Genomic DNA, 19,207 nt, shown 5'->3' on the forward strand with positions numbered 1-19,207 from the left:
GCACACAGATGCAAATATTACAATCGGCAAAGCAATATGGTTTAAATACCACAATAAAGTGACGGCTGAACTACAAATATAAACATCAATGACCCATCTCACAATACGTGACCAATGAGTGATGATACACGACATCCATGCCCTGAATCACGGTCTGCCGCAAAATGTGAATACATGCGCAGTATTGGGCCTGGTCCATGATTGGTAGCGCCATGTTGGAAATGACACAGCTTCAGACCAAAACAATCGGCTGCACAAGATCCAGATAGATCATTGTTTGTCCCGCCTACTGACTTTAATGGGTCACACTGACAGATAAAATTAATTCATGATGTGGTGAAAGTGCCAAAATTAAATAAATAGTGAAATAATTGTAAATGACACATGTAATTAATTAATAATGATTTTATTTCTAATGGTAGATAATAATTCATGGCACATTTAATTAACAATATTTTTATTTCCCATTTTAAATAATTCATGACACATTTAAGTAATAGTTTCTCTTTATATTTCCCATTTTAAACAATTCATGGCACATTTAATTAATTAATTATTGGTGTATTTATTTATTTAATTTTGGCACTCTTAGCCCTCCATAAGCGAGTGCCGTGCAGACGCCAGCGCGTAGGTAGGGTGCAGCGAACACGAGCGCATAGAGAGGATGGGTTTTCAGCTCACAAGCGCACACGCGCGCGTGGTTCGACTTCTGGCACTAATTTAACGCCGATCGAGCGAGTGCTGTGCAAACGCAAGCGCGTAGAGAGCATGGGTTTTCTGCTCGCGTGCGCATACGCGCGCGTGGTTTTTATACGCGCGAGTTTTAGCACTAATTTAACGCCATAGTAATAAACCCCAAGACGAGCGAGCAAAATTTCAAACAGGTTTGATTTTCTCACGATCATCTGATTGCCGGTCGGGACCTAGTCGGGAGGGATGAATCGGTGTTCCTTACATCCTGTATACTATACGATATACAACGCACGATCAAGCCCGAAATTCGGCCCAACTCCAGGAATTATCGCACGAGTGAAAAATCGGCTCAAAATGGGCCGAAAATCGCACAGTGTACGGAAGCTATGGGCAGGAGGCAGGGAGCAACCCAGGATGGGGGGCCAGCCTATCGCAGGGCATACTCACACACTATTCACACCTATGGGCAATGTCAGTAACCCCAATTAGCCTTAGCATGTCATGTTGTCATTTCAACTGCAATACATTGGTTTTTGTATTGCGATATTTCTGCATTTAAACTACAGTAATAGGTAATTTCTACAAAGAAATAGGTTTCTTTTGACATACATGTTTTTACTTTAAAATTAAGTTGTTTTGTTAATTTGACTAAATATTACTGTAAATTAAACATTTCTCTATTGTATTTCCATTTACAGTTTTTTAATGTCATGATTTAACGGCACTTTAATTCTATGAACATTTTTTACAGCGTGGAACTTAATGGGGTCACAAAAACTGACATCAGCTGTCAGAACATGTGACCTGCTTGCTGAAGCTGATTGGTATACCCCAGTTATGAAATCTTTGCATGATTATAATTTCTATTTATGGTAAGTTACCTGAAGTCTATTTCACTGTTGTTTCATTGCTTTTTCTTGGAATTTTATGGGGTCACAAAATCTGATGATACCTATCAGAAAGTGTGATCGCCCTGCTGAAACTGATCGGTTCACCCCAGTTAGAAATCTTAACATGATTTTAATTTCTGTTTAAGATAAATAGACTCCAGATGACTTAAGTGCCCTGTCACTGCTTTTCCCTGGAATTTTATGGGTTCAGAAAAATCTGATAGCAGCTGTCAGAAACTGATCTGCCTGTTGAAGCTGATCCGTACACTCCAGGTATGAAATCTTTACAGATTTCCATTTTGTTTCAGTGGTCAGCGTAGCACCGGTGGGATTAGCCTGAGTTTTATGTTACGCTTTAAGAGCTTTTGAAGGTGACGGTCATCGGTAATATACTGTAAAAGGTAATCCATGCTAAAAAATGTCTGCTTAATTTAGATGCAGCTTATTAGACAACAGTGGTTTTTAACAATGATGCTGGCTGTCTTGTGGGGGTCTTGCGGTCCGGATTAGTTTGTGTTGCTTTTGTGACTTGTGATGTATTCTGCAGTTTTTAATGGACCCATGCCTATTCCATCCATAAAATGATTGTTCTCTGTTTCTCTGTTTCAGTGATGGCATTCTCTCTATCTCTGTTCATCATCATGTTCTCCTTGGTGGATTCCAGCTTAGCACAGGGCAAAACTGTTCCTGGTGGCTATATGGAAGTAGTGTGGGGCGTGGTGGCGGCAGCAGGTGGGGCGGCCCTGGCCTCGCTGATCTTGGCTGTGGTGCTGCTCTGGCGCCTGCGGCGGATCACAGACGCTGAGGTGCGCAGCGGGGTGGCGCCGCTGCTCCTGCTGCTTGCCACCATCGTTGGGCTTTGCACGCTCACCGCCACGTACCTCCTTGACCACAATGAGTATGTGTGCATCGCCCGGCGTGCTCTCTGGGGGCCACTCTTCGCCCTATGCTTTGCCTGCCTGATTATTCAGGGTGTGCAGCTGTGCTGGTTGGCAAGAGGCACCCAAAGCCCCAGAAGATGCTGCCTAGTAGGCCTAGCAGTGGCCTTGGCAATAATGGATCCTGAATGGATCCTGTTAATTAATGTGGTGCATCAGGGCCGGCCAGCCTGTCAGTATGAAGCACTAGACTTCATACTGGGCTGCACCTACTTGCTGGGCCTTCTGCTGCTGGCTGCAGCCTGCAGCCTTTGCATGAAGAAGCTGCAGGCTAAATGGAGGGCTGCATGGTTGCTCGCTACCTGCATGAGTTCTACTCTGCTGTGGGCGGGCTGGATGACTTTCCACCTCCATGGCAAGGTAGCGCTTGGCCTCACTGACTGGGACGATCCTGTGCAGGCGGTGGTGCTGGTGGCGCAGGCATGGCTGCTGCTACTACTTCATGCAGCCCCTGAGACGCATGCCTACCTGCGCCTGTCCCCACCCTGTCCAAGGGAGGCCAGCAACTCAGGTATGGTACTTTCTTTTTACTGCTTTGACCTAGTGTGTGGAAGCCAAGTTAATATAGACTCACCTAAAGGATTATTAGGAACACCATACTAATACGGTGTTTGACCCCCTTTCGCCTTCAGAACTGCCTTAATTCTGTGTGGCATTGATTCAACAAGGTGCTGAAAGCATTCTTTAGAAATGTTGGCCCATATTGATAGGATAGCATCTTGCAGTTCATGGAGATTTGTGGGATGCACATCCAGGGCACGAAGCTCCCGTTCCACCACAACCCAAAGATGCTCTATTGGGTTGAGATCTGGTGACTGTGGGGGCCATTTTAGTACAGTGAACTCATTGTCATGTTCAAGAAACCAATTTGAAATGATTCGAGCTTTGTGACATGGTGCATTATCCTGCTGGAAGTAGCCATCAGAGGATGGGTACATGGTGGTCATAAAGGGATGGACATGGTCAGAAACAATGCTCAGGTAGGCCGTGGCATTTAAAAGATGCCCAATTGGCACTAAGGGGCCTAAAGTGTGCCAAGAAAACATCCCCCACACCATTACACCACCACCACCAACCTGCACAGTGGTAACAAGGCATGATGGATCCATATTCTCATTCTGTTTACGCCAAATTCTGACTCTACCATTTGAATGTCTCAACAGAAATCGAGACTCATCAGACCAGGCAACATTTTTCCAGTCTTCAACTGTCCAATTTTGGTGAGCTCGTGCAAATTGTAGCCTCTTTTTCCTATTTGTAGTGGAGATGAGTGGTACCCGGTGGGGTCTTCTGCTGTTGTAGCCCATCCGCCTCAAGGTTGTGCGTGTTATGGCTTCACAAATGCTTTGCTGCATACCTCGGTTGTAACGAGTGGTTATTTCAGTCAAAGTTGCTCTTCTATCAGCTTCAATCAGTCGGCCCATTCTCCTCTGACCTCTAGCATCAACAAGGCATTTTCGCCCACAGGACTGCCGCATACTGGATGTTTTTCCCTTTGCAGACCATTCTTTGTAAACCCTAGTAATTATTGTGCGTGAAAATCCCAGTAACTGAGCAGGGGTGCGTTTCTCGAACAACGACGGAAGTTAGCATTAACGATGCATCGTACTATGGTAGTTCAAACTAACCAACATCCGACCAACGACTGTTTCTCGAAACCGTCGTACCACAGTTGTTCGAACCACGTTAGTTAGTTAGTTAGGACTTATGTAGTTGGAACTACAGTGGTTCCAGCGCTGATTGGTCAGACTCACGGCTAACCTACCGTAGTTTAAACCACAATGGTTCCAGCGCTGATTGGTCAGACTCACGGCAAGTCGTGCGCAACAACTAACAACGCACTTTCACAGCCGGTCGCGTACAAACACTCGCAAACTGTGTAAAATATATAATAATCACACACACACACACACACACGTATATTTATTTGTGACATCAATTTCTGTCAGTCACATAACGCCAATAAAATGAAAATTAGCAATCGCGGAAAAATAATGCGACACTCCTTGGAGTGATAAACAGAATAACTTTTATTCCGACGTTGTCGCTTACAGAATATTGTTATACTGGCTGACTGGAATACACAGGTGTGTGTAATAACCAAACATTACAGACGTAATTTCCCGAGAACAAAGGCATGGATTCGTATCTGGCCGCTGTAGTGTCATTCTGCTAACATTACCCACCCCTGTGCTAATTAATACTTTGCAGTCTGAGATTTGCTCACTACAGACAGTTACCGTACTTATGACCAGAGACCCACACAACAATTACGTTTCAAACTACATTTTCAGACAACTTCACATTATATGTGATCGTAGAGCTAAATTATTTTTTATTAGGTATTAAAGATTATTAAATTTCTTACTTACACGGTGACTATACCCTTATTGCACTGTATTTTCCACCATCGCTGACGAATTTACATATAACTACGCTTCTAACTACAGCTCGTGAGCTGTAGTTCGAATTACACAACTTAACGACAGTGTTTGCGAACGTTCGTTCGAACTATGGTTTCGAGAAACACCTGCGTCGTTCAACGATACATCGCACCACGTAAGTCCGCAGTATCGTTACCTATGTAGTTCGAACTATGGTTTCGAGAAACACCTGCGTCGTACTTACATAGTTTGAACCACGCAAGTTGCTAACGTAGGTAGCAACGATGGTTTCGAGAAACGCACCCCAGATTGTGAAATACTCAGACCGGCCCGTCTGGCACCAACAACCATGCCACGCTCAAAATTGCTTAAATCACCTTTCTTTCCCATTCTGACATTCAGTTTGGAGTTCAGGAGATTGTCTTGACCAGGACCACACCCCTAAATGCATTGAAGCAACTGCCATGTGATTGGTTGATTAGATAATTGCATTAATGAGAAATTGAACAGGTGTTCCTAATAATCCTTTAGGTGAGTTTATTTCAGTGTTTATATTTGCTGTTAAACTTATTTTGTGTAGTTAGTAGTGTTGTAGTTCTCGAGACCGGTCTTGGTCTCGAGACCGGTCTCGAGACCAATTTTTTGTGGTCTCGGTCTTGTCTTGATCTCGACTGTATTTGGTCTCGGTCTTGTCTTGGTCTCGACTCTATTTGGTCTCGGTCTTGTCTTGGTCTCGGACATAGCGGTCTCGATGGGATGGGGAAAAAAAGAGAAAACTGCACATCCTCACAGAACAGTATCATTATTTATTACGCGCCTCAATTCAAATGCAACCAGTCAGATGCATCCATTTCAAAAACGTTACATTTTATACATTTTCTCCACGGACACTGCCAGTGCTTCACAGTCCACAAACATCATTCACATCGTATCATACATCGGCAAAAAAATGTCCGAAAATGTCCGCGAAGTCTATAGCATAGTTATAATTCAAATAAATTAGGTATTTTACATTGATTAGAAAGCACGGTCTTGGAGGTGCAAGTCAATCTGGAGGCTCATTCTCTTCAATTCAAAGCAAAGGATCATTACATAGCTGTATTCATAGCTTACCCGAGGCCTCTGTCCCTGGTATAAGAGACTTAATATGAACATCTTTCTGGTACATCCCATCTCTTTCCCTTGACGAGGTCTGATAAAATGGTTATAGGAGAGGATTGCTGAGAATATTATTTTTGATCAGGTCTCGTAACTATCACAGAAAGAAACATGATAACATGAAAAAAGATGAAAAGATAACATGAATTTGATTTAACGAGTAATGACACTTTACAGCAATGCCTTTTTTCTCTACAGTTGATCTGGGTAATATGATGTCGATTCTAGCCCTAGTCTGTTTTCGGTCTTGGTCTTGGTCTCGACCAGTCTTGGTCTTGGTCTCACCTTAGTGTGTCTTGGTCTTGGTCTTGGACTTGGTCTTGGTCTTGGTACCCTCAAGTCTCGGCAATGTCTTGGTCTCGGTTTAGGCGGTCTTGACTACAACACTAGTAGTTAGTAATTTAATAAGTAAATTCATGGTTATAATTGAACAAAAATGATTTTATTGTATTTGTGTTGACCTGGTTAAGGGAAACTGTGAATACGTTTGCCTTAAAGGCTTAAAAAAGGGCTTAAAAACTCGGCATCGCGGATCTATGCAAATGAGTACATGCGGTGTGGAAAAAAAAAGGGGTTAGTATAGCGGAGGCAAGACGCTGCAGCAGAGGAGGATAGAGTCGCACGGTCACCAGAATGGCAACAGGGACAACAGCGTCGAGCAGCCCATCGACCTGGTCGTTATTGTGAACGAGGAAGCAGTGAGTGTAGCTTCACATTCAGCAGCTAATGTGCACACACACTGAGGCAACCCAAACAATGAACTGAAAATATGGATTTGGTCTCTGGGCCTCACCTGACAAAAGCCTAAACACCGTGGGGGTCACATCAGAACTGAGATACACCCCCACCAGTCCAAATCACATAATATTGTTACGGGGATGCATGTATACAAAATTATCCCCTTTGCAATACCAATCAAAATTAAATATATTTATTGGGGATATAAACTTACATAAATGTAACAACCAGCATATTAGGAATTCCCCTTTTCCCTTTCAAGTGTTACCACTGACCTACTGAAGGATGTTTTCATTATATCTGAATACCTGTCTCTCACACCTACACAGGAAGGTGGCTCTGGTGAATGTTAGGGTGGGAGGGGAGAGAAGACTAGTCCTCAGACTAACTGATGGACATTTGAATCCCATTTTTTGCTGCTGTTGTCATTGTTTTCTGAGACTTCATTACTAACAGGAATTCCTGTACTTTTTTATACAGAGCCATCTGATTGATTGATTGATTGATGAAACCCTTTATTGCTGTTGCAATACACCTTGTCACTAGTCACAAGTACCAGCGAAATATTGGCTATCAACCCGACCATACATATACAACACACGTAGGGGGTAAACAGGTCAGGAAGACAGGGGACTATAGGAAAACTCAGAGAAACAAGATTACGCGAGGAGAGTGGAGGTGATTAAAAAAAACAGCCCCCAGACTGCACTCCAGTAGGGAGTACAATATAGGAACAGAGAAAAAAAACACCTCAGCAATAAGCACATAGTCACCACAGCTCACAACACCAAAGTCGAGACTTGCAACAGGGGTGGGGAATGGGGAGGTGGAGGTAGTCCAGCATAGACAAACAGCCATCCGTTCCTGCAGCCAGACGGCGCTGTACAAGGACCCGCCCGTTCATGCTGGGGGTATGAAGCGGCGAAGGCGTGGGATGGGGGTAGGGTGTCCTTGTGGTTGGGGGAGAGGAATGCAAGAGAGTCTCGCTGCCTTGTTCTCCAGGGGGGAGTTGTTGAGCTCAGCAGAGGCCTTGGCCAAGGCCCGTGCTGATTAGGGGCGAGCCAAAAGAAGATAGAATAGGGTTGTTTGGGTTTTCGTGCGAGAAGCTGCAATTTCGCAGCTCCTCTAATGTCCACGCTGGTCCCCGTCGTCTAGAATCCTGCGCAAAGCCTTGAGCTCCTCCTCCGTGATGTTATCCAGTCTGCGGTCCATAGTCACGGTGATGTAATCAGATCTACGATCAGTAGACACTGTGATGTTATCCAGTTTGCGATCTATAGCCATAGTCTGAGCGCCAACAGCTCTGCCAAGACCGTCAATCAATTTGGCCAGCCTGGTGGGGTCTTGAGCGGCTGTCACCGTTTTCTTCAATTTCCGATAAACCAGGGCGATGCCTAATCCAATCAGCATAAGACCCGTTATCAAGGTTCCGAATAGGTAGATATCTTCGATGTCCTCCACGGAAAGAGCTGCCAGACACACGACCCTCCACTTCTCCCATCCGTCCATCGTGTAGCCAGCTGCGTACGTTCCTGCAGGACAGTCAGGTTCCCCCGAACCTGCGCTCCTCTTCGAGAAGATGGTGTCAATTGCATTGAGAGACCAGTTGATCAAATCCATAATTTCCTTAGTTTTGAAGAGCAGGGCTGAGAGGGTCTCCCGAGTATAGACAGTAAGACAGTAGACTAGACGAGACGAGAGAAGCAAAGCAGGGAAGATAAGGGGAGGGAGAGGGAGAGAAGTGCGTCCGCCTCCGCTGAAAGTTAGCAAGAACTGGGAAGCTGATGCTCCTTTGGTTCCTTTGGACTGTGCCAGCCCACTGCAGTAGATGTTGAAAATAAATAAATAATATATATATACATATGTGGAACTCGTGGGTTTTTTTGGCTAAAGGGTGAAAACTTTCAATTAACTTTTAACTATAAGTAGCCCAACCACTCGTCAGTTCCTTCACTGTTACAGATTTTGAGAAAACAGCCATTTTTAACATGTGGATTTTTCAACTATATCAGGATGATTGTTGTAGTTTACACTTTATGAAGAATGTAAAACAGAATCTGCTTATGAATAACATTTATATAGCACTTTGCAAGACACCCCAAGCAGTTTACAGAACCAATGGGGAGATAATTCAACTACCGCTACTGTGTAGCACCCACTTGGATGATGCAATGGCAGCCAGATTTGAAAAGGCCACAGTAGACCGTTTTAGCCAGAGCAATGGGGTACCAGGGATCTTTTATGACTTCAAAGAGTCAGGTCCCCAGTTATACATCTCATCTGAGGGATAGCTGCATTTTACAGCACAATGTTCCTATCACTGAGACCTTGGGATCCACATAGACCACAGGATGGTTAAATTTGTTGCCACACCAACACATTTTTCCGTAGCAGCCCAGGTTTCCTGTTTGGTCTTCCATCCAAGTATGGGCCAGGCCCAAACCTGCTTTGCTTCAGAGGGATAACGTGGTCTAAATTACAGGTCATATGGCAGAAATAAGGGGCTGTTTCTGTCTGCAAACAGGCTAGGAGGAAGGGAAAGGAATCAGGAGTTACAGGAGACAGGCTATCGGGTCCAGTCCATCCTAGATAACAATACAGATTCATATAGTAACACAGTAAAGCAGGGTATTAGCCTATACCTACAGTATATGACAAGAGGGCCTTTGGTCTGCATTTTGTCACAGGAGCAATGGTGTTTTAGGAATGAGCTTCCTTGGCAGGGTGTCTGGCCTCAGCCTTAGAGATAGGGTGAGGAGCTCAGATATTTGTTAGGGGCCACTGTTCCTCCACATGGAAAGGAACCAGCTGAGGTGGATTGAGCATCTTTTTAGGATGCTTCCCTGGGGAAGGGTTTCGGGCACGTGGGTCCCCCTTCCAATGGGCTCACCACCCATAGGAGGGGCCATAAGGGTCGGGTGCGTTGTGAGCTGGGCAGTGGCCAAAGGCGGGGACCTTGGCGGCCCGATCCTCGGCTGCAGAAGCTAGCTCGTGGGACATGGAATGTCACCTCTCTGATGGGGAAGGAGCCTGAGCTGGTGCACGAGGATGTGAAATTCCGGCTAGACATAGTCGGGCTCACCTCGACGCACGGCTTGGGCTCTGGAACCAGTCTCCTTGAATGGGGTTGGACCCTCTTCCACTCTGGAGTTGCCTGCGGGGAGAGGCGCCGAGCGGGGGTGGACATACTTATTGCCCCCTGGATGGGCGCCTGTACATTGGGGTTTACCGCAGTGGACAAGAGGGTAGCCTCCCTTCGCCTTCGGGTGGGGGGACGGGTTCTGACTGTTGTTTGCGCTTATGCGCCGAGCGGCAGTTCAGAGTACCCACCCTTTTTAGAGTCTCTGGAAGGGGTGTTGGAGAGCACTCCTTCTGGGGACTCTCTTGTTCTGCTGGGGGACTTCAATGCTCACGTGGGCAATGACAGTGAGACCTGGAGTGGCGTGATTGGGATCTGAACCCAAGTGGTGTTCTGTTGTTGGACTTCTGTGCTCGCCACGGATTGTCCATAATGAACACCATGTTCAGGCATAAGGGTGTTCATATGTGCACCTGTCACCAGGACACCCTAGGCCGCAGTTCGATGATCGACTTTGTAGTCGTGTCATCAGACTTGCGGCTGCATGTCTTGGACACTCGGATGAAGAGAGGGGTGGAGCTGTCAACTGATCACTACCTGGTGGTGGGTTGGCTCCGCTGGTGGGGGAGGAAGCCGGCCAGGCCTGGCAGGCCCAAGCGTATAGTGAGGGTCTGCTGGGAACGTCTGGCGGAATCCCCTGTCAGGAGGAGTTTCAACTCCTCCCTCCGGCAGAACTTTTCCCATGTCCCAGGGGAGGCGGGGGACATTGAGTTCGAATGGGCAATGTTCCGCGCCTCCATTGTGGAGGCGGCTGACCGGAGCTGAGGCCGTAAGGTGGTCGGTGCCTGTCGCGGCGGCAATCCGCAAACCCGCTGGTGGACACCAGTGGTGAGGGATGGCGTCAAGCTGAAGAAGGAGTCCTATCGAGCCTATTTAGCCTGTGGGACTCCAGAGGCAGCTGATGGGTACCGGCAGGCCAAGCGGGATGCGGCTTCGGTGGTCGCTGAGGCAAAAACTCGGGTTTGGGAGGAGTTTGGCGAGGCCATGGAAAACGACTTCCGGACGGCTTCGAGGCGATTCTAGTCCACTATCCGGCGGCTTCGGGTGGGAAAGCGGTGCAACATCAACACTGTTTATGGTGGGGATGGGGTGCTGCTGACCTCAACCCGGGACGTTTTGGGTCGGTGGAAGGAGTACTTCGAAGACCTCCTCAATCCCACTGACATGCCTTCCGATGTGGAAGCAGTGTATGGGGACTTGGGTGTGGACTCCCGTATCTCGGGGGCGGAGGTCGCTGAGGTGGTTAAAAAGCTCCTCGGTGGCCGAGCCCCGGGGGTGGATGAGATCCGCCCAGAGTTCTTTAAGGCTCTGGATGCTGTGGGGCTGTCTTGGTTAACACGCATCTGCAGCATCGCGTGGACATCGGGGGCAGTGCCTCTGGACTGGCAGACCGGGGTGGTGGTCCCCCTCTTTAAGAAGGGGGACCAGAGGGTGTGCTCCAACTATAGGGGGATCACACTCCTCAGCCTCCCTGGTAAGGTCTATTCGGGGGTTCTGGAGAGGAGGGTCTGCCAGATTGTCGAACCTTGGATTCAGGAGGAGCAGTGTGGTTTTCGCCCCAGCCGTGGAACAGTGGACCAACTCTATACTTTCCGCAGGGTTCTGGAGGGTTCATGGGAGTTTGCCCAACCAGTCTACATGTGTTTTGTGGACTTGAAGAAGGCATTCGACCGTGTCCCTCGGGGAGTCCTGTGGGGGGTGATCCGGGAGTATGGGGTGCCGGGCTTCCTTTTAAGGGCTGTTCGGTCCCTGTATGACCGGTGCCAGAGTCTGGTCCGCATGGGCGGCAATAAGTCGGACTTGTTTCCGGTGAGGGTTGGACTCTGTCAGGGCTGCCCTTTGTCACCGATTCTGTTCATAACTTTTATGGACAGAATTTCTAGGCGCAGCCAGGGCGTTGAGGGTGTTCGGTTTGGTGACCTCAGGATTAGGTCTCTGCTTTTTGCAGATGATGTGGTCCTGTTGGCCTCATCGGACCGTGACCTTCAGCTCTCGCTGGGACAGTTCGCAGCCGAGTGTGAAGCAGCTGGGATGAGAATCAGCACCTCCAAATCTGAGACCATGGTCCTCAGCCGGAAAAGGGTAGAATGCTCTCTCCGGGTCGGGGAGGAGGTCCTTCCCCAAGTGGAGGAGTTTAAGTATCTCGGGGTCTTGTTCATGAGTGGGGGGACGATGGAGCGGGAGGTCGACAGGCGGATCGGTGCGGCATCCGCAGTGATGCGGGCGCTGCATCGGTCTGTCATGGTGAAGAAGGAGCTGAGCCAAAAGGCGAAGCTCTCGATTTATCAGTCGATCTACGTTCCTACCCTCACCTATGGTCACGAGCTGTGGGTAGTGACCGAAAGAACGAGATCGCGGGTGCAAGTGGCCGAAATGAGTTTCCTCTGCAGGGTGGCTGGGCTCTCCCTTAGAGATAGGGTGAGGAGCTCAGTCATTCGGGAGGGACTCAGAGTAGAGCCGCTGCTCCTCCGCATTGAGAGGAGTCAGATGAGGTGGCTTGGACATCTGATTAGGATGCCTCCTGGACGCCTCCCTGGTGAGGTGTTCCGGGCATGTCCCACTGGGAGGAGGCCCCGGGGAAGACCCAGGACACGCTGGAGGGACTATGTCTCTCGGCTGGCCTGGGAACGCCTCGGGATTCCCCCAGAGGAGCTGGATGAAGTGGCCGGGGAGAGGGAAGTCTGGGTTTCCCTGCTGAGACTGCTGCCCCCGCGACCCGACCTCGGATAAGCGGGAGAAAATGGATGGATGGATGAATGGATTTGATACTGTCGACCATGAGATTTTAATCTCGCGTTTGGAACATTGTGTTGGCATAACAGGTGTGGCTTTGAAATGGTTTAGGTCTTAAAAGATCAAAACTTTTCGGTTCATCTAGGTAATTGTGAGTCCTCCTGCGCTCCACTGTCTCATGGAGTCCTGCAGGGTTCCATCTTGGGCCCAATTTTGTTCTCTCTTTATCTGCTCCCCCTGGGCTCAATTCTCAGGAGACATGGTGTCTCCTTTCACTGTTAGGCAGATGACTGCCAGATCTACAGTATGTTCCCCTTAAAAGGAAGGATGGGCTGTCTGTGAACTCTCTGCAAACATGTTTGGAGGACATAAAATCTTGGATAACGTTAAATTTTCTTTGTTTTAATGATTCGAAGATGGAGGTGATGGTGTTTGGACCTGGTTCTGCTGGCAATCTCTCTGTCGATTTGAAAACTCTGAAATCATTCTGAAAATTTAGCACTTTCTTGCACGACAGCACTTTGAAACAGTAATCCATGCCTTTGTAACACTGTATTCTTATTCTGAAACAACTTGTAGCACTTTGGTCAACTTCGTTGTGTGAAAAGTGCGTTATAAATAAAGTTGCCATTGCCATTGTGTGTAATTATTATATATTTATATGATATTACACGACTGCGTATTTGTACAGCGCTGGAACCACTGTAGTTCAAACTACGGAAGTCCCAACTAACTAACGTGGTGCAAGCTACTGTGGTATAATGGTTTTGGGAAACAGTCATACTTCGGATGTTGGTTAGTTTGAACTACCATAGTACGATGCATCATTAATGCTAACTTCCGTCGTTGTTTGGGAAACGCACCCCCGGTCATTAACGTCCATCCTGTTTCTAATGTGTCGTGTTCCTTGTCTTATAATTAAAATCCTTTGTTCGCCCGACTTCCTGGCTGCTTCCTCGCTTCGTGCTCCAGCACAGTCATGACATTTTCTTATTATTATGATCAAATACCTTAAAAGGGCAGTTCTATAAGTTCAGAAGAGAAATACACAGAAGAGAAATACAGTTATTTTACAGTTTTTCTTAATATTATTATGATCAAATACCTTACCAAAATTACCTGAAAGGGCAGTTCTGTAGGTTCAGCAGATAAATATTGCTATTTTACAGATCTCTCCTAAATTATTGCAACAAATCACCTTCATAAAATGACCACACCAGAAGTTCAGCAAATAGATTTATTTTACAGGATTTTTTTTTTTACAAATATATATTATCAAACACCTTCAATAAAGCAAAAAAAATATTTGTAAACAAACGATTAGATGACTGGCAGCAACGTGTCATGACCTGCTCGTAATGGTTATTTTCTGTAAAATTACAATTTTTTTTTACAGTGTGTATTTTTACACAGCAGTCATTGAGTCAGTTTTCAGTTTGTCCATCACAGTCTGGTTTAGACCAGAAGGACAATTACAGGCTATAACGAAAAGTTAGGTCTGCTGCAAAGATCATTGTTGTTAACCTGCCCATCCTCCAGGACCTGTATTCTCCTTGAGTCAGGAAATAGGCAGCCAAAAGCATCACAGATACCTCATACCTGGACTACAGCCTCTTTGAACTTCTCCTCCCTGGAAGGCGCTACAGATCACTGTACACTAAAAAGATAACATCAGAATACTTTCTCATGACATCACGGAGAAGCTCACGGCTTTGCAAAGGATTTTGGATGGCGGAGACCAGCGTGGACATTAGAGGAGCTGCGAAATTACAGCTTCTCACCCGAAAACCCAAACAACCCTATTCTATCTGCTTTTGGCTCCCCCCTAATCAGCACTGGCCTTGGCCATGGCCGCTGCTGAATTCAACAACTTCCCTAGAAGAACAAGGCAGTGAGACTCTCTTGCATCCCAATCCCAAGGACACCCTCCCCCCATTCCAAGCCTTTGCCGCTTCATACCCCTAGTGTGAACAGGCGGGTCTGTGACCAGCGCCTCTATGGCTGCAGGACCGGATGGCTGTTTGTCTATGCTGGACTACCTCCACCTCCCCATTTCCCTCCCCTGTTGCAAGTCATGACTTTTGATGTTGTAAGGTGTAGAGCCATGTGCTAATGTTGCTGAGGTGTTTTTTTACGATCCTTCCGTGTGCCACGCCCCCCTCGTTACTTCATGTGAATTCCTGATTGTTCTCAGCTGTTCTGCATTTCCGTCCCTTAGTCATGTGTATTTAAGTCCACGTCAGAGTTTGTATCCCCAGATCCGTCATTAATATTTGTCCTGTGCTGCTCCCTGCTTTGTTAATAAATCCCGTTTTTGCAATCCTCGTCTCCGGAATCTGCTTCCCTGCTCGCTGCTTGGGCAGCAGACCTGACAGAATAACAGATCTTTCAGAAGACTCACCTCAGCGAGCCGAGAAACAATGCCTCGGTTTGCTCCAGGAGGTGATATTTTGGCTAAACCAGCCCGAGGTCAGAGAGGACCCTGTAGCGCTGGAATTAGCCAGCTGGAGCGGGACCCTCCTAGGCAAGATGCCTCTGCCCGCGAACGTGCACCTCATGGAAGAGGTGCAGGAAAACCTCCAGCAGCTGGTGGAGCGTGTGACTGAGGGAAGGACCCAACCAGTCGCGCTGCACATGACAGAGGTTCCGTCCTCCTGGAGAAGTCTCAACCTCCGCTTACAGCCGCCAACCGGAGGAAAAAGAAAAAGCGAAAGGAGAGGAGACCGGCGGAAGCCCCAACGATCTTCCTGGGGGCCTGCTCTCGCTCCACAGGGCTCACCCCAGACATCCCCCCCGCCTCACTTGTACAGGTGCCTGAAGCCCGCATTGCTGCCACAGAGCTGCTGCCGCTAGCAGCTTACAGCTTCAGGTAGGCACGCCTGGCTAATCAGGGAGCCAGGGCAATATGGGATGCTATCCCACATGTCCAAAGAGTTCTTAAAGGGGCAATGCCTGCTGTTACAGCGCCAACCCTGGTGGCAATGTCCCTGTTCTGCCTGTCATTCCTGACTTCTGTGTTCTACCCGTCCTGCCTGACCTGCCGGACCCGGAGGCCGACGTACCGGCCCCAGTGGTGTCAGTCCCGGAAGCGGACGCACCGCCCAGTGAGGCTAAGTTCCTGGCACCGCCTGCTGCTCCGCCTGAGGCCCCGCCTCCGCCTGCTGCTCCGCCTGAGGCCCCGCCTCCGCCTGCTGCTCCGCCCTGGCCTAGGATCCGCTCGCACCCAAGGTCCTGGCCCAGGCTCCGCCCATGCCCCAGTCCAGGCTCCGCCTGTGCCCTGGGTTCCGGCTCCGCCCATCCTGTTTCCTGTCCCAACCCCTGCACCACCAGTCCCTGTCCCTGAGGAGGTCCCGGACTGTCAGAACACTGCTCCTTCCCCCTTGGGGGAGGAGGAGCTCGATTGGGATCCCTCAGGGATTTCCCTGATGGCCCAAATGGAGCCCTACAGAGGACTGACTCCTCCACCATCGCCTCAGCATGGTGGATCCCGGCCTGGTCCCCACCTTTCGGTGTTCCTGAAAGGAAAGAGGACACATGCGCAGGGGCTGGTTCCTGCCCACCCTGCCCCCTGGCTCGCCTTGGCTGGGGCTCGGCGGTCGCCTGCGGGTCCCCCTCCGAGGACTCGTCAGCTGCTTTCACCGCCTTGTCGATCACCTGCCGGTTTCCCCGCCTTGGCTCTTCAGTCACTTGCGGCTCCCCGCACTGAGGCTCGTCTGTCGGCTACGTCTTTTCTGGCTGTGGCTGCACAGTCGCCTGGTGCAGCTGCTCCTCCCTCCTCACCTGTGCCGTGGTTCCCTCCGACTCCCTCCTCGCCTGCTCCACCTGTCCCTCCGCCTACCTCCTCACCCCGTGTGAAGTCTCCTTCGGCTTTGGCCTCACGGTCGCCTGCAGCCCCTCCGGCTGCCACTCCTCACCCGCTGCGGTTCCCTTGGGCTCCCCATTGTCTGCCAGCCTTTGTTGCGCCACCTCCTTCCTTCGTCCCTCCTATGTCTGCTCCTCATCCCTCGGTGTTTCCTCTGTTCACTCCTGGGCCTTCTGTTCCTCCGTTCTGTGCCCTCTGTGTCACCTTTCCTGTACTGCCTGTCTGCATTCCCTATTTTGTGTCAAGTCCTGTCTTACTTCCTGTCCTTGTGTCTGTTCTGTGTGTCCGTTCTGTTCCCGGTCTCCCGTTGATGGCCTTGCTTTTGTCTTCCAGGTCCTGTCTTCCCGGTTTCGTCTCATCCTTCGCCTCCCCTGAGCCACGCCTGGAGTGCGCCCCCTAATCAGCACGGGTCTTGGCCAAGGCCGCTGCTGAATTCAACAACTCCCCCGGAAGAACAAGGCAGTGAGACTCTCTTGCATCCCTCTCCCCCAATCCCAAGGACACCCTTCCCCCATCCCACGCCTTTGCCGCTTCATACCCCCAGCATGAACAGGCGGGTCTGTGACCAACGCCTCTGGCTGCAGGACCGGATGGCTGTTTGTTTATGCTGGGCTACCTCCACCTCCCCATTTCCCTCCCCTATTGCAAGTCACGACTTTTTATGTTGTAAGGTGTAGAGCCATGTGCTTATGTTGCTGAGGTGTTTTTTCTGTTCCTACATTGTACTCCCTACTGGAGTACAGTCTGGGGGCTGTTTTTTTTATTCTCCTCCTCTCTCCTCATGTAATCCTGTTTTCTCTGATTTTCCTATATCCCCTGTCTTCCTGACCTGTCTACCCCCTATAATGTGATGTTTGTGTATATGTATGGTCGGGTTGATGACCTGCTTTTCGCTGGTACTTGTGACTAGTGACATGGTGAATTGCAACAGCAATAAAGGGTTTTCATCATCACTGTTTAAGATTCTAACGGGTCTGGATGCCGTTCAGCCAAATGACTATTTCAATATTAGTCTAAATACTAGAACTCGTGGCCATAAGTGGAAATTAGCGGGAGAACATTTTAAAACAAATTTGAGGAAGCACTTCTTTACACAGCGTGTAGTCAGAGTATGGAATAGTCTTCCTGCTATTGTAGTGGAAGCTAAAACCATGGGTTCCTTTAAATCAGAGCTAGATAAGATTTTAACAACTCTGAGCTATTAGCTAAGTTCTCCCCAAACGAGCTTGATGGGCCGAATGGCCTCCTCTCGTTTGTAAATTTCTTATGTTCTTATGTTCTTATTTTCATGAACGGCTGACCCAATCGTCTCAGCTTCATTTGCACTTTTACCCCATCTCCCCCCATTACCACACAATATTTCATCATTGTAAAATACTAACACGCTGTACTTATTGTTTTGTTTTGTTCCGGACCCCCCATAACCCTGAATAAGACAGTTACAGAAAATGGATGGATGGATGGATATATGGAGTCATTTTGTTGTCTTGCCTGTATATCTACTGTATGTTGTGCTGAGTGAAATTCCCCCTGTACGTGAGCATACATGACCAATAAAACTGATTCTCATTCTTAATTCCCGGCTACTCATATAGTGGATTGTGTTTGATGAATGTGCAGTACAGGGTTTGTACCACAGGGTGACAGCAAAGTCTTCGCCAAGTCGACATGTAACACTTTGAGATCAAGGGGCTTTTTGTACATGCTATTTTGCAAACAATCACTGCAATTCTGTTTCTGCCACTTTTTGTGTTTAAAGGCATAATATTTCACCCACATTGTATTCATCAATCTGTTGTTTATTTAAATTCAAGTTGCATGTGGATCGGTTAAGATACATTATTCACTAATCTGTGCCTGAATTGTGAGCAAATTAGCAATGAATGGAATAATAGAATAATGCAATGAATGGAATAATGGAATGATATATATATATATATATATATATATATATATATATATATATATATACACTCACCTAAAGGATTATTAGGAACACCTGTTCAATTTCTCAGTAATGCAATTATCTAATCAACCAATCACATGGCAGTTGCTTCAATGCATTTAGGGGTGTGGTCCTGGTCAAGACAATCTCCTGAACTCCAAACTGAATGTCAGAATGGGAAAGAAAGGTGATTTAAGCAATTTTGAGCGTAGCATGGTTGTTGGTGCCAGACGGGCCGGTCTGAGTATTTCACAATCTGCTCAGTTACTGGGATTTTCACGCACAACCATTTCTAGGGTTTACAAAGAATGGTGTGCAAAGGGAAAAACATCCAGTATGCGGCAGTCCTGTGGGCGAAAATGCCTTGTTGATGCTAGAGGTCAGAGAAGAATGGGCCGACTGATTGAAGCTGATAGAAGAGCAACTTTGACTGAAATAACCACTCGTTACAACCGAGGTATGCAGCAAAGCATTTGTGAAGCCATAACACGCACAACCTTGAGGCGGATGGGCTACAACAGCAGAAGACCCCACCGGGTACCACTCATCTCCACTACAAATAGGAAAAAGAGGCTACAATTTGCACGAGCTCACCAAAATTGGACAGTTGAAGACTGGAAAAATGTTGCCTGGTCTGATGAGTCTCGATTTCTGTTGAGACATTCAAATGGTAGAGTCAGAATTTGGCGTAAACAGAATGAGAATATGGATCCATCATGCCTTGTTA

General features: G+C 47.9%; 1 protein-coding gene across 1 annotated transcript; it reads left to right on the forward strand.

The window, feature by feature from the left end:
• The first annotated feature begins 2,194 nt into the window (after positions 1–2,194).
• On the forward strand, positions 2,195–15,546 carry LOC140590961 (G-protein coupled receptor family C group 5 member B-like). Its single transcript, XM_072712791.1, has 2 exons — positions 2,195–3,032; positions 15,356–15,546. Exons 1-2 carry the CDS (start codon positions 2,195–2,197, stop codon positions 15,544–15,546), a joined length of 1,029 nt encoding a protein of 342 aa, XP_072568892.1.
• Positions 15,547–19,207: the final 3,661 nt, after the last annotated feature.

Source organism: Paramormyrops kingsleyae, chromosome 5, assembly GCF_048594095.1.
Source record: "Paramormyrops kingsleyae isolate MSU_618 chromosome 5, PKINGS_0.4, whole genome shotgun sequence".
Classification (NCBI taxonomy): Eukaryota; Metazoa; Chordata; class Actinopteri; order Osteoglossiformes; family Mormyridae; genus Paramormyrops; species Paramormyrops kingsleyae.

What these genes read in the sequence shown, in the direction of transcription:
- LOC140590961 (XM_072712791.1), top strand. Translation starts at nt 2,195, where the DNA reads ATGGCATTCTCTCTATCTCTGTTCATCATCATGTTCTCCTTGGTGGAT. An exon ending in AAGGGAGGCCAGCAACTCAG is followed by an intron (nt 3,033 to 15,355) that starts GTATGGTACTTT and finishes CTCCGCTTACAG; the next exon opens with CCGCCAACCGGAGGAAAAAG.